The sequence below is a fragment of the Lepidochelys kempii genome, chromosome 1, assembly GCF_965140285.1.
Source record: "Lepidochelys kempii isolate rLepKem1 chromosome 1, rLepKem1.hap1, whole genome shotgun sequence".
In the NCBI taxonomy this organism is placed as follows: domain Eukaryota; kingdom Metazoa; phylum Chordata; order Testudines; family Cheloniidae; genus Lepidochelys; species Lepidochelys kempii.
The window spans coordinates 28,576,733-28,592,643 of record NC_136380.1 but is presented as its reverse complement, the minus strand read 5'-3'; the positions used below and the strand labels follow the sequence as shown (position 1 = coordinate 28,592,643).

General features: G+C 40.6%; 1 protein-coding gene across 3 annotated transcripts in view; it reads right to left on the bottom strand.

Annotated features, from left to right (window-relative positions):
• LOC140909014 (pannexin-1) overlaps positions 1 to 15,911 on the bottom strand; it is a 117,844-nt gene that overhangs the window by 21,381 nt on the left and 80,552 nt on the right. For all 3 annotated transcript variants that reach the window (XM_073337319.2, XM_073337374.1, XM_073337357.1), the window contains one exon: positions 9,556 to 9,695. In XM_073337319.2, the coding sequence (XP_073193420.2) occupies positions 9,557 to 9,695 (139 nt within the window). In that variant the 3' untranslated portion in view covers position 9,556. The remainder of the gene's footprint in view (positions 1 to 9,555; positions 9,696 to 15,911) is intronic.

Sequence of the window (15,911 nt, the reverse complement as noted above, 5' to 3'; positions counted from 1 at the left end):
CCTCTCCAATGCATCATCAGTGATCTACAACCCATCCTGGACAATGATCCCTCACTTTCACAGGCTTTGGGAGGCAGGCCAGTCCTCACCCACAGACAACCCGCCAACCTGAAGCATATTATCACCAGCAACTACACACCACACCATAGTAACTCTAACTCAGGAACCAATCCATGCAACAAACATCGATGCCAACTCTGCCCACATATCTACACCAGCAACACCATCACAGGACCTAACCAGATCAGCCACACCATCACCGGTTCATTCACCTGAATGTCCACCAATGTAATATACGCCATCACGTGCCTGCAATGCCCCAATGCTATGTACGTCGGCCAAACTGGACAGTCCCTACGTAAAAGGATAAATGGACACAAATCAGATATTAGGAATGGCAATATACAAAAACCTGTAGAACACTACTTCAACCTCACTGGACACACAATAGCAGATGTAAAGGTAGCCATCCTGCAGCAAAAAAACTTCAGGACCAGACTTCAACGAGAAACTGCTGAGTTTCAGTTCATTTACAAATTTGACACCATCAGCTCAGGATTAAACAAAGACTGTGAATGGCTCGTCAACTACAAAAGCAGTTTCTCCTCCCTTGGTATTCACACCTCAACTGCTAGAAGAGGGCCTCATCCTCCCCGACTGAACTAACCTCGTTATCCCTAGCCTGATTCTTGCTTGCATATTTATACCTGCCTCTGGAAATTTCCACTACATGCATCCGACGAAGTGGGTATTCACCCACGAAAGCTTATGCTCCATTACGTCTGTTAGTCTATAAGGTGCCACAGGACTCTTTGCTGCTTTTACAGATCCAGACTAACACGGCTACCCCTGTGATACTGGAGTTTACTGTACATGCAAAAGGCCCTTCCTTCGTGATTAGGATTCAGATAACCAAAGCCATTTGTAGGAAGTGTTCAAATTCTGAACATCACCAGTTAAAGTCTACCTGTCAATACGCTATTAGAACGATCAGGGTCCAGACACCCCAAGGGAAGAACAGAAGGTTTAAACCCCAAAAATGAGCAGTTGAACCAACTGACTGCATATTGTATTATTGTACCATAAAAGTATAATGAGAAAGGTCTTTTATGAAAACTTATAATGTTCTGAACTTGATGATCATTGTGAGATATGTAGATGTCATACAGTGTCTATCTCAGACTGTGGTTATAAATTTATGTATTTATGTATGCAGAAAACTGTTCATAACCTGTATTACAACTTCAAGTACACCTCATGGCAGGGAGCAGTACCTCACAAAAAAATCAAACTTCAAATACCCATCCATTGTCCAGTCCAGGAGAAGACAATGATGAATTATTAGACACACCCATCCTAGATTATCCCCCATGCTGAATAATCATGAGTCACCACAACAGGAAAGGAAAAAGAAAAGTTCTAGAGAAAGAGCTCAAAGGGCTGAAACAGGAGGAGAATAGGAGAGCCAAGAGCCTTGTCTACATGAGAAAATTAATTCGGCTTAACTATGTCACTCGAGGGTGTGAAAAATCCACACTCCTGAGTGGTGTAGTTAAGCCAACCTAACTCCCAGTGTAGACAGCACTAGGCAATGGAAGAATTCTTCTGTCCAGCAAGTTACCACCTCTCAGGGAGGTGGATTTCCCATGCAAATGGGAAAACTGCTCCCGTCAGTGTATGAAGTGTTTACACTGAGGCGCTACAGTGGCAGAGCGGAAGCTGTGCCTCTGTAGCACTTCAAGCATAAATAAGCCCTAAGGTGTGTGCTTCCCTTTCTCTGGGTCTTTGGCAGCAGCTCAGCGTAAATGCTGTGTGATTGTTACTCTGGGTGTCTGGGATGGGCATCTTGGGGTATCATGGGTGGAACTGGGAGCAAACATTACATATACATAGCATGTTCCCGTCCAAGCTGAGCAATATTTCTGCCTGACAAGCCAATGGAAGTTAAGGATGCTAGAAGCAACATTACTTGTCATTCTGTGCTAATTATTCCCTCGGATAAGGGTGCAGGTGGCTAGCTCCTGGAGTAGCCCCTTTTCAAGGAGACAAGCAGAGTCCAAGCAAATAAGGTGAATAAAGTAAAACAATGTACCTGGCTCCATATGGCTGGAGCTGGTTTTCCTGGTGGATCCTTGAGCTCTGCAGTGTTTGGAGACCACTCCCTCTGACCCCTCTGGGAAACTACAAACCCCTCACACACGTGAACAGGGCAGCTGTCAGCAATTCCCAAAGGTGAGTTTTCTGAGTCTTTGTTCTCGTTTCCAAGAGTTTGTACTCTGAGAAAGTACAATGTCAGCCATGTTATTAAAGAAACATTGAAATCAATGGTCCCACTTATGGAGTAAGGTCCTACTCAGTGCAAGTTAGAGCGGCAGAACTGGAAACTAAGTATAGCTTCCACAGCCAGGCTACGAATGTCCTGTGATTAACATTATTAAACCAGAACGATAAACTGAAATATTAACACATGACTTCAAAAACAATACAGTATAAAAGGGATTAGTCTTGCAGCACCATCTGCCTGTATTTTGTGAGTAAGACTCACAGCAGAGTAATCGAAGATGCAAAATTTGCTCTGGTAATCTTCTGCAGTTCCTATCTGCCACCACACTGTGCAATATATGAGACATCATTTTATATGTTAACAATAGCTCTAGTAACATGATTTATAGTGACATCAGTATTTTAAAGCCTCTCTCACCCTCAGTGATATCACTGACACATTATTTACAAAAGCATTTTCTTATGTTATGTACTTTTCTGAAAAGATATAAAATTAAGTCACAAAATATATTTGATAACCTATGAAAGCCACAAAAGAAATGTATTACTTTCTTACCCTACTGACCACTATTACATGTAAGCCACCAAATCTGACACCAGGTATTAATTCATATTAATTAAAAAGAAAACTTTAAACCAGATTTTCAGCACAGCTCAGGGCCATATTTTTCCAGTGTTCTGTACTCACACTGGGGCCAGATTTTCATGAGAGCTCATAGGTTGAAATGAGCTCTTTTGAAAACACAACCATTTATTTACCTACCTAACTGGAAGTCGAACTTTTTCAAAAATACTAGCCTAAGACTTAGACATGGAAAATATTTATTCCAGTGTGCGTCACAGATCCACAGGGTCTGGTCTCTGAGCAGCCAGTTTGGGCAGGGAGCGTAGGGGGCGTGGGGTAGGGTTAGTTGGCTCCTTTTGGCCTTATATAATCTATGAAAATGCTTATTTCTCAAAATTTGGCCCAAAGAGATTGAGACCTGTCAGTTTGCCAGTTTTTTATCCATTTAATGTGCACCATGTTAATTTTGACAGGTTTCAGAGTAACAGCCGTGTTAGTCTGTATTCGCAAAAAGAAAAGGAGTACTTGTGGCACCTTAGAGACCAACAAATTTATTTGAGCATAGGCTCACGAAAGCTTATGCTTAAACAAATATGTCAGTCTCTAAGGTGCCACAAGTACTCCTTTTCTTCATGTTAATTTTGTATCATTTTAGTTGTTTTATCAAAATGTCATATGGTACCAAGTCAAATGCCTTACAGAAGTCAGTCTGTTATATCCACCCTATTACCTTTATCAACCAACCTTGAAATCTCATCAAAAAATATATCAAGTTAGTTTGACAGGATCTATTTTCCATAAACACATGTTGATTGGCTGATACAAGAATTAAAGGAAGGTAATGTAATTAATGCCACTCCATTGTTTTGGCTACGATCAATATCAGGCTGACAAGCCTATAACTACCTCCTCAGTCATCCAGTTTACCCTTTTAAAATACTGGCATAACAGTGACTTTCTTCCAGTCTCCTGGAACTCCACCAATGTTCCAACTGTTATTGAAAATAAACATTAATGGTCTAGCAACTGCTTCAGCCAATTCTTTTAAAACTCTTAGATGCTAGTTACCCAGACTTGCTGATTTAAAAATGTCCACTTTCAGCAGCTACTTTTGAACATCCTCCTGAGTTACTACTGGAATGGAAAATCTTTCATTATCAAAATATGATGCACTTTAACTGTGTATGCAAAATGTGTGCATGAGATGAAGTAAAGTTTGTTTTTAAGTTTGTTTGCATACTCAAACACCTATATTCAATATGTGCAGCTGCTTGCTCTGTCTTTCTCTGTAGGTTCTGACACCACATACAATGAATCTCTACAAAATACTCAAAGCCATACTTCAGGGCTCTTTCCCCAATTTGCACAGAGGGCAGCCTGAATCCCAAGCCTGTAATCTCTCTGTCATGCAGATGATACCATTGTCAATTCCTTCAGGAGCTAATAAATAAACTAAAAATAATAAATTAAAAGGGCACTTTAATGTGAGTGATAAACTCATGTTTGGACTGAATTATTTGTTTAAAAGTGGAGGTAATAACAGGTGCGGGGCACCCAATAACAGCGTTGTATAAAGGTGGAGCGCTCAATAAGAGCACTATTAAGGTGGAGGCTGAACTAAGGAAGGCACTCGAGCACCTGGGGAGCCGTGGCATGGGAAGACTCTAGCAACATACAGAAAAGATCGGTTATGGCACGTTCAGCTCTCATTGACTTCTGGATAAATACTTCTCGATAAAATCCAGCAGCACCAGCGGGACCCAAACACTCAGGCTGGTACAGCACTAGTTTAGTGTATTAACTCTAATTTAATAGAGCTGTGAAAACTGCAACCTCAAGACTGAATCAAGCTTTAAGAAAAGTAAATCCTCTGCCATGTAATGAGAAAAGCATTGGGGACAGAAAAAATATAAAATAAGCAAGAATTAGAGCAATATGGGACTAGGACATTTCTCAGGGGGAAGAGAAGGATCAAAAGCTATCAGATATCTTAGGTTTCAGAATAACAGCCGTGTTAGTCTGTATTCGCAAAAAGAAAAGGAGTACTTGTGGCACCTTAGAGACTAACCAATTTATTAGAGCATAAGCTTTCGTGAGCTACAGCTCACTTCATCAGATGCATATCGTGGAAACTGCAGCAGACTTTATATATACACAGAGAATATGAAACAATACCTCCTCCCACCCCACTGTCCTGCTGGTAATAGCTTATCTAAAGTGATCATCAGGTGGGCCATTTCCAGCACAAATCCAGGTTTTCTCACCCTCCACCCCTCCACACAAATTCACTCTCCTGCTGGTGATAGCCCATCCAAAGTGACAACTCTTTACACAATGTGCATGACAATCAAGTTGGGCTATTTCCTGCACAAATCCAGGTTTTCTCACATCCCGCCCACCCCCATACACATACAAACTCACTCTCCTGCTGGTAATAGCTCATCCAAACTGACCACTCTTCAAGTTTAAATCCAAGTTAAACCAGAACATCTGGGGGCGGGGGAGGGGTAGGAAAAAACAAGAGGAAACAGGCTACCTTGCATAATGACTTAGCCACTCCCAGTCTCTATTTAAGCCTAAATTAATAGTATCCAATTTGCAAATGAATTCCAATTCAGCAGTTTCTCGCTGGAGTCTGGATTTGAAGTTTTTTTGTTTTAAGATAGCGACCTTCATGTCTGTGATTGCGTGACCAGAGAAATTGAAGTGTTCTCCGACTGGTTTATGAATGTTATAATTCTTGACATCTGATTTGTGTCCATTTATTCTTTTACGTAGAGACTATCCAGTTTGACCAATGTACATGGCAGAGGGGCATTGCTGGCACATGATGGCATATATCACATTGGTGGATGTGCAGGTGAACGAGCCTCTGATAGTGTGGCTGATGTTATTAGGCCCTGTGATGGTGTCCCCTGAATAGATATGTGGGCACAATTGGCAACGGGCTTTGTTGCAAGGATAAGTTCCTGGGTTAGTGGTTCTGTTGTGTGGTATGTGATTGTTGGTGAGTATTTGCTTCAGGTTGCGGGGCTGTCTGTAGGCAAGGACTGGCCTGTCTCCCAAGATTTGTGAGAGTGTTGCGTCATTCTTTAGGATAGGTTGTAGATCCTTAATAATGCGTTGGAGGGGTTTTAGTTGGGGGCTGAAGGTGACGGCTAGTGGCGTTCTGTAACTTCTGGGAACTCTTCTGGCTCTATCAATCTGTTTCTTTACTTCTGCAGGTGGGTATTGTAGTTGTAAGAAAGCTTGACAGAGATCTTGTAGGTGTTCGTCTCTGTCTGAGGGTAACTTCTGGGAACTCTTCTGGCTCTATCAATCTGTTTCTTTACTTCTGCAGGTGGGTGTTGTAGTTGTAAGAAAGCTTGACAGAGATCTTGTAGGTGTTTGTCTCTGTCTTAGGCTAATTGACTACAGGTTCTGAATTACTCTGTCTCGTAGGAGAAAGAGAAAGACTATGCCTGGGAAAACCCCTCCACAGATAGATATGAACTAACAACAATTTCCAGAAGCCAGGAATTAAATTCACTATGGATCCTGTTGAAGTTAATGGGAGTTTTACCATTGGCTTCAGTGGGAAAAAGAGTAGGCATATTACTCATGGAACCCTGAGGGAATGCAATCTGGCTTGGAGATTATCCTGGCCCTAGATCTTAAACTGAATCCCAAACTATTTTCAATACATATGACATTTTCCAACCCACCTGTTTCTTATTTATTTGCTGTTTTATTAATCCATCTCAAAACAGGTCCAAAAAAAGTTCCTGTACTTACTCTGCTTTCATTATTACTTATATACTATTATGATTTGAACTAATTTAACATAATACTAAATGCAATTTTAGCTCTCAAAACTTTGATGGTGTTACTTTGACATAGATCAGAAAACAAGCAGCAGCGAGGAGTATTCATTTCAAAGTGAAATGCGCTTTCTCCCAGCCCCATGCCTTTAACCTAAAAAACACAATGTAGTGCCTCCTTGGCTACTTTAAATGGAGCTCTCCTGCATGCCATTACATCACAGTGGAAAGTGAGTCAGAACAGTAAACAGCACTTGTGGTGCTTTGTAAACAAACGTGTCTCTACAAACCCACAAATATAAACCTGAACACTGTTTTAAAAACTTTGGACCCAAATTTATCTCTGATGTCTCTCTACTGACTTCAGTACCTTGCACTTGGGATGAATTTGGTTAATTTTCCCTTACTTGAACTAAACAAGGTTCCCGTCACTTGTGAATGTCATTGTGCTAACATAAACACAGCGTGCTTTTTTATCTTATCTACACAAAAGGTGCAGGACGATTAGCTTTTACTACTCCATGGCACACAGTGTGTTTTGGGAGACAGCTAAATCCCTTTTCTGATGCGAAAGTGCAATCAATATAGCAAGCAAAGTAACAGGTGCAGCAAGCGGCAGCTAGCCCTGGCAACAACAAATGGGAATCAAACACCTAGAGACACCCCAAAGGGAACTGGAAGGTGCTGTTGACAATTATGATGAGGCTCCTTTCCTGGGACCTCACTAAGCATGAAGGCTAATAAGACAGAAATAGAATGGCATTCATTAACACTGACTTCCCGGCAATGCTTCAGGAGTTCTGTCAAGTATAAATGAGCTCATTTAAGAGTCATTGGGAATAGCGTAACTCAGCCAGCATTCCAGAAGACATGCTTCCATGCTGATGACGCTCGTTAAAAAAAAATGCTTTAATTAAATTTGTGACTGAACTGCTTGGGGGGAGAATTGTATGTCCCCTGCTCTATTTTACCTGCATTCTGCCATATATGTCATGTTGTAGCAGTCTTGGATGATGACTCAGCACATGTTGTTCATTTTAAGAACACTTTCACTGCAGATTTCACAAAACACAAAGAAAGTACCAATGTGAGATTTCTAAAGATAGCTACAGCGCTTGACCCAAGATTTAAGAATCTGAACTGCCTTCCAAAATCTGAGAGGGATGAGGTGTGGAGGGAGCATGCTCTCAGAAGTCTTAAAAAAGCAACACTCTGATGCGGAAACTACAGAACCCGAAACAGCAAAAAAAGAAAGCTCCTTTGGATTGTTATTGTGCAGAACCTGTCACCAGCATGGACACATGTCCCCTGAAATGATGGTTGAAGAATGAAGGGATATATGAATCTTTAGCACATCTGGCATGTAAATATCTTGCGACGCTGGCTACAACAGTGGCATGCCTGTTCTCACTTTCAGGGGACATTGTAAACAAGAAGTGGGCAGCATTGTCTCCTGCAAATGTAAACAAACTTGTCTGTCCGAGCGATTGGCTGAACAAGTAGGACTGAGCGGACTTGAAGGCTCTAAAATTTTACATTGTTTTATTTTTAAATGCGGGGTTTTTTGTGCATAATTCTACATTTGTAAGTTCAAATTTCATGGAAAAGAGAGTGCACTACCATACATGTATGAGGTGAATTGAAATACTATTTCTTTTATTTTTTTTAGAGTGCAAATACTTGTAATCAAAAATAAATATAAAGTGAGCACTGTACACTTTGTATCCTGTGTTGTCATTGAAATCAATACATTTGAAAATGTAGAAAACATCCAAAAATATTTAAATAAATGATATTCAATTATTGTTTAACAGTGTGATTAATTGCGATTAATTTTTTTAATAATTTGACAGCCCTAATTTAAAGTAAACATCTCAAAAAATCATGGGTAATGCTAATTAAACAACTACAGAGAGCATGGTAATAAGGCCATATATCCATCTTTGGGATAGCACCTATTGCCAAAATGACTAAGCCCTTTGGGTAGGGTGACCAGATGTCCCATTTTTAGAGGGACAGTCTCGTTTTTTGGGACTTTTTCTTATATAGGCACCTACTACCCCCACCCCCTGTCCTGTTTTTTCACAGTTGCTATCTGGTAACCCTACCTTTGGGCAAAAATTAAGAACTATGAATGGCTTCAGGTGTTCACCATGGGTAGCATTAAAGGGTCCGCTGCTATATGCAAGAGAGTATCAGTGCCCAATTGTTAGGAACAAAACTAAATAAAGAGAAAGCAAATAACAAAAATTCACCAACTCAAAGGAAAACAAAATAAATACAGACTATTGCTATTAGCTCTGCAATTGGATCTTAGGATCAGATTGTGACAACCTTACTCATGCTAAATGGTCCCATGGACCTCAGCAGGTCTCCAGGAAGAGTCCTACTGAAGCCAGTGGAAGCACGGATAGAGTAAGATACTATGCTACTTGAGTAACGGTGGCAAAATCTGTCCCTTAGTTAATGTCATGAGATGAAACAGAATCCAACTCACTTTCTTATAACTTTGTGGACTGTGCAGTGCTAATAGGAGCAAAAAGGAGTCATTAAAATCAGCAGACATATCTCGGAATTTACACTAGGGACAAATATGTGGAGTATGTTTACTTAGATGTGTTTCAGAGGATAACACTTTAATGTTGCCATTACTTGTAAATCAGATAATTGGCAACATTTACTGGGTATGGCAAGGCAGGAGGGTTTTTTTTAAAGCTAATACTTTTTCCAACAATGCCATATTTGGATACCAGTGAAAGTAAATATACGCTCTAAAAATAAATTGACAAGTGCTATAATAAATGGTTTTGAGTCAATAAGAGAAGTTGGGGATAGGGAGAAGGGAAAGGGAAATACAGACTTCTGCATTGGACCCAGTTTTCAAGAAGAAAATATATCGGTACATACTTTATGAAGCCACAGTGGAATGTGTCCTGAATCGCTCTGTGATAATTGCTTTTGCTGCACAGCTGCCCAGCAGTAGGAATCCACATACGCAGCCTGGCGCCAGGAGAATGAGCTGGGAGGAAAACAGCTTATCTGGGTACCTAAAATGCAAAGCAAAATGTATCAAAAGTCAAAATTTAAAAAGAACAGCTAATGAACATTTCAGTTTTTTCCAATATTAAATCCATGATGTAAGAAAAAATAAATCAGGATTCTCCAATTAGCTATTTAATCTAACTGTTCCCATTTCACCTTCTGGGGTAACAATATTGGTTCTCTGGACTTTTCTGAATGATATACTACCTTTCTCCACCAGCCTAATCATGAGCCTCTGTGCTGTACTCAAGCATGCCACCATTGCCCACCTCATTCAGGGCTCGTCTACACTACAGCTTAGGTCAATGTAACTCATGTCACTCGGGTGTGAATAAGCCACCCCTCTGAGCAAGGCAAGTTACATCAACCTATCAGCTGTTCACACTGGTGCTATGTCGGCGGGAGACGCTCTTCTGCTGACGTAGCTTCCGCCTCTTGCTGAGGTGGGGTAATTATGCTAATGGAAGAGTGCTCTCGTGTTGGCATAGCATGTCTTCCCCAGACACGCTACAATGGCGCAGCTGCACCAATGCAGCTGTGCCGATGTAGCACGGTTGTGTAGACTAGCCCTCAGTTTGCGCATCAATGAAATCCAAGCTCCACTGCAGGGTACAACATATCCCGCTGAATGGGAGGTAACAGGTGCAGTCTGCAAGGACTACGGGTACGTCTACATTCGAGTGGGAGGCGTGATTCCTAGCTCAGGCATACACACACATGCTCGCTCTGATTGAGTTAACACCTAAAAGTTAAAAGTGTAGCTATGGAGGCATGGGCAGCAGAAGTTCGGGTTAGCCACCTCAGTATGTGCCTAGGGTCTTGGACAGGCTCACACAGGCTAGACCCTCCTGCTACCTGTGCCACAGTAGCAGACTTCTAATTTTAGTCATTAGCTCAATCAGACTTAACACAGGCAATCGCACCTCCCAGCTTGAATGTAGCCAGGGCCAAATTCAGACTTGGTCCAGCTCTAATGACTCACGAAACTTTCCCACAGCGGGTTGTACCTCATAAGGATGGGATTATTTGGTGAGCCACATTGTTGACACCCTTCATATAAAGCCAGAACAGGATGAGGACATTAGTTAGCTTATTTTTGCACAATTTTCCAAAAAGGAAAAATAATTTCCTGTGCTCTATTAGAAAATAGTAGTATTGGACCTCCCCAGATTCTAAAATAACTCTGGATAAATCATCTAAAATTATACATATTGGAGAATGACTTCTAGTAAGTCTGGGAGGATGGCTTCTGTAGGACTGAGCCTTTCATAACCTCCTGCACACAACAGCATTCCACAGCTCTGTTGAAGGGAACACCACCACAAGAAATAAGCTGGATGGGAAAACAGGTGCACTGTACAGGAACTATGAATTCACAGCAGGTTTTGCCAAGTGGCCCTACTATTTGTTCACCATTTATACTTTTGTACATTTTTCTTATTTTGGCTTGCTCATTTATGCACTTTTTAAGGAGAAACTTTTTTTTAAAATTAAGTTGACTGACTTGTAAAAATGAGGCAGAATAAGTTAATCTTTGAAAGCTGCATAGACTATTTTAAAAAAGAAATCACCATTATTTCTGTTGGTATATTACCCCCCCCCTCCCAAATTAGTGCTGATGCGGCCCCTGCATTGCCTTAAAAAAATCAACAAAATATTTGCAAGATTACTTCCTGGACTTTGTATCCACTTGCCAATGCAGTTCTTACAAAAGAAGAAGAGCCCCTTTTATAACAAGAACGAAATTCATTAAAACTATAACTATGCCACCTTGTGAACCAAAGATAGTTAGGGGCTCCAAGCACAATATGAACAAAAAGCTTAATTGTGAGTCACTGTTCTCATTATTTATAAGACTGCAGTGACATGACAACATGCTCTGACCAGTCACAAGGCTCCCTCATGAAATCAGTAACACATTTATCAGATTTCACGAAAACTTAAATGGATTTAACAGAGTTGGCACAACCCTCAACAGTTATGCCCTACCAAAACTCCAGGGTGGCTTGTACTTTACAGGCATTTTCCCCACTACCAGTGGAGGGCCCAGAAATACAGTGCAGGCCAGTGCGGCAATTTGTGTGCCCTTCATCATCTGGATATCCAGCAGAACAAATGAGCTTTATGTTCTGCCTTCATTATTTAGCAAGACTCTAGCTGCTGTCAATGGGGGTTTTTGTGTGTGAAATAACAGCAGAATATGACCCTTTCAAACATTCAAGAGGTGAATAACTAGAATTGTGCTGAGCCATGTTTGCCTTAGTAATGCCGGTGTCATCAATGAGAGTAATTGAACGTAATTCAGATGCAGTAGAACCTCATTAATTTGAATTAATCCATGGGAGACCCATTGCAAATGACTACGTTTTTTGAATTAGTGAAGAAGGGAAAGTGCTGTGTGCCTCCTACGAGGTGCTAGCTATTTTGATTCCCACTACAGTCAAGGAGAGTTAAGTGAGTTCAACATTTTGCAGAATCAGGCCATAAGAAGAAAACAAAGAAAAAATATATGGATCAGAAAATGTATTTTCCCATTTATTTATGGTTTAATTTTAGTGATTGATAATACTTCATAACATGTTAGTGTAAATTTTCCACATTGTTACACCAATTTTATGCCAGTGTAATTCCACTGATCTCAATGGTATAATGAAGGTTCTTTGTATTTATCTAGTTTCAGCAGTGCACCAGATACTGTCACAGAGAAGTATGAAGACAGAGACATCAGTGGAAGTTGAGGGCACTCAGGACCTTGCGGGACTAGGACTTAATTGACATATAAGCATACTGTAGCATTTTTTGTAAGTTATGGATTCTTATTGATAGGAGTCATCATTTCAGATGAGATTGCATTTTTGGGCATGAAGTGGGCAGATTAGCAACGTTCTACTGCATGTTTATTTTCAGTGTTTTCAATTCACTTTTTGCACAGGATTAACACCTATTAAATCAATACAGGCAAAAATATTTTTAATGTAAAGGTATCTTGGGGAGGAAAGTTAAAACCATTAATAAATTATTTTTATTATTTATATTGGGTAGCACCTAAAATCCTCAGTAAATGATCAAGGCCCCGTTGAGGAAGGTGCTGCACACACATGGAATTTTTTTAAAAAGCCAGTGTCCCCCAAAATTAACAATGTTAGCACATGATGAGGGTCTGCAGGTAGATACAACAAATAAAGGTGCAGGGGGAAGATGAGGTAACTGCAAAACTATCATGTTTATTATACTAAGCTGCAATCACAGCACACTTTGCCTAATTTAGAAGAAAAGTTATGTACTGACATCAACAAATTTATATTTGCACTACTTTTAACACAGAGAAGGTAGAGAGAAAACTTAATTAATTTTTATGATACAACAGCATTTTCCTCAACAACAAAGCAAAAGGCAATGAAAAAGCCCCCTCATTTACAAGGCTATCCTAAAGAAAGACTGCATAAGACAGCTGCAGCATGCTATCCATTACAACTAAATACAGACTAGAATGTGAGAGGACAAACATGATAAAAGTGATCTTCATAACCATACTGAAATTATCAGGAAATTCACGGACGCAGGAAATTACCTAAAGGCATGCAACTCAGGTACATAGTACAAATCTACATTATGGTACATAATGAAAGTCTAAGTCTCAGGGCTGCACTCCTGCCTGAAATTTACACAATCCTGAGGCCCCAGTCCCAACATGCCCCTCCCATCCTCTGCCCACTCCCTACACCAGACCTCGTAAAGGGATCCTGCTCAGAAAGCAGCCTTAAGCAGTCTGCTTCAGTAACTGCTCTAGGGCAATCCTCTCACTGCTGGAACCAAGGCTTTTAGGGTGCCTATATGCTGCTCCAGCCTTTTTACCCAGTGTAAAGAGCCTGGAGCATCAGTGAGGATCTCTTCCCCTGGCTTCTATTACCAGCTCTGCCACCAATCTACTGTCTGACTTTGGGCAAGCCACTTTACCTCTCTGTGCCTCTATTTACATATGGCAGAATCTGTCTGACTACGTTTGTATACAGTGCCTAGCACAACAGGACCCTGACCTTGACTGGGGTTTCTAGTAGGGAAGTAAAATGTTAACGAGTTAACTGGTAAGCATGAGTCTTACTGTTTAATCCACCTTAACCGTTAAACCCTGGACCCCCAGTGGGTCCGCACCAGCTGGTAGGCTGGCCAACCACAGCGGCCCTACGCCAGCCAGAGCGACCACAGCAGCACCGCCCGGAGCAAGCTCACCATGACCCTGGCCTGCCCCAGCCGCTTAATTGGTTAACTGCTTAAACTAAATATTTTTGAATCGTTTAAATGGTTAACTTTTTAAATGGTATTTACATCCCTAATTTCTAGGCACTGCTGCAATACAAACCATAAGTTTGGGTCTCCTCCTATTCTCCTTGAGGTTAATGTGAGTTTTGCCACTGATTTCAAAGGGGAGCGGGATTTAGTCAGATTTCACAAATCATGGCCCTAATACTGGAAAGGAATCTGCAGGCACAAAAACTTATTCCGCTCCCAGAGTCCCAGTGAAAATCCAAGCTGCTGTAAGAATTCATATGAGTGATTCAACAGTTTTGCTGGTGCAGAACAAGAGAAGGCTGCATTTCAGTTCTGCTCCTGGCAAGATTGAGCCCCCCAGAGTAAGTATAATAGAACCTCAGAGTTATGAACACCTTGGGAATGAAGGCTTTTCGTAACTCTGAAATGTTCGTAACTCTGAAAAAAATGTTACAGTTGTTCTTTCAAAAGGTTACAACTGAACATTGATTTAACACAGCTTTGAAATTTTACTATGCAGAAGAATAATGCTGCTTTTAACCAGATTAATTTAAATGAAATAAGCACAGAATCAGTTTCCTTACCTTGTCAAATCTTTTTTTATTTTTAAACTTTCCCTTTATTTTTTTAGAAATGTATTGTATTTGCTTTTTTTTTTTTTTGTCTCTGCTGCTGCCTGATTGTGTACTTCCGGTTCCAAATGAGGTTTGTGGTTGACCAGTCAGTTTGTAACTCTGGTGTTTCTAATTCTGAGGTGCTACTGAAATCAGATTGCTTTCCTTTTAAACACTTTCAGACAGGCAGCTATTACTGAGATAAAAGATGACATTTTCATCTAAATCTATGCAAATTATTCTTATTACTTTTATAGTGCCAACAGTGTGTTAGGCAAATGCAGTGCAAACTGTAGCTACCAAGATATTTGATTCTGAAAACATCCAGCAAGAATTAAACACTACAATAATTACTTTTGAAAAATGCTGATATAGTACTAGGCACTGCACAAAGCACAATATAAAGACATTCCCTGCACCAAGATATTACAACATAAGTCAGACAGGATGCACTGAGAAACCCTGTTGAGTGGGAAGTTTTGGGGCAGAGAGTTCTTACTATGGACCCACTTCTTATGGGAAGAAGTTGGTAGCTTCAAGAACTAGGATAAAAAGGTCATTCAATGTACAAGGGAAGCATGGAAAAAGACATGTAAACAGGTATGGGAACAGGAAACAAATAGGGCATTCAAGCTGGTTTTGATGGCAGAGCAGAGAGAGGACTTTACATGAAGCGAGAGCAGTGCAGAGCCATAAAGGCAAGGATGAGAATCTTAAATTAGATGTTTCATGCAAAGGGGAGCCAGTGTAGAGATGTAAATGTGGGAGAGGAGTTAGGTGATAAATGGATTGTCACTTACACCTCACTCTCCACGTGTATCTCATTTTAGACACACATTGTTATGGAAGGGGATTACACTGTAATGGAAAAAGCTGAGTATTTAAGCATTTCTCCAACCAGTGGGCTGCATTTAGTCAAACGGAAAACAGATAAGTATTTTCCAAATAATGGCATTCCCATCCATTAAGTGTTTAAAACTCTGCCTTCAGAAGTACAGGCAAGGTTCCGTGTAAAGTGTGAAATCCCAGCCCTACTGAATGTAATGGGGCCAAGAGTTCACACAAGGTGAGTGGGAGCTGCAAATGTGCTTCCAAAGACAAAATTTGGCTTTAAAGTCTAAGTAGATCTTTTTAAAAAATTGTTTTACTGCTCAACACAGCACATTCTACTGGGAGTGGCTGGGTCATTACAAAATCTAAACCTAATTTCCCCCTACTGTTACTCACACCTTCTTGTCAACTGTCTGAAATGGGCCACTCTCATTACCACTTCAAAAGTTATTTTTCCTGACTTTACACTTGGTAAGGCAACTCCCATCCTTTCATGTATTTATATCT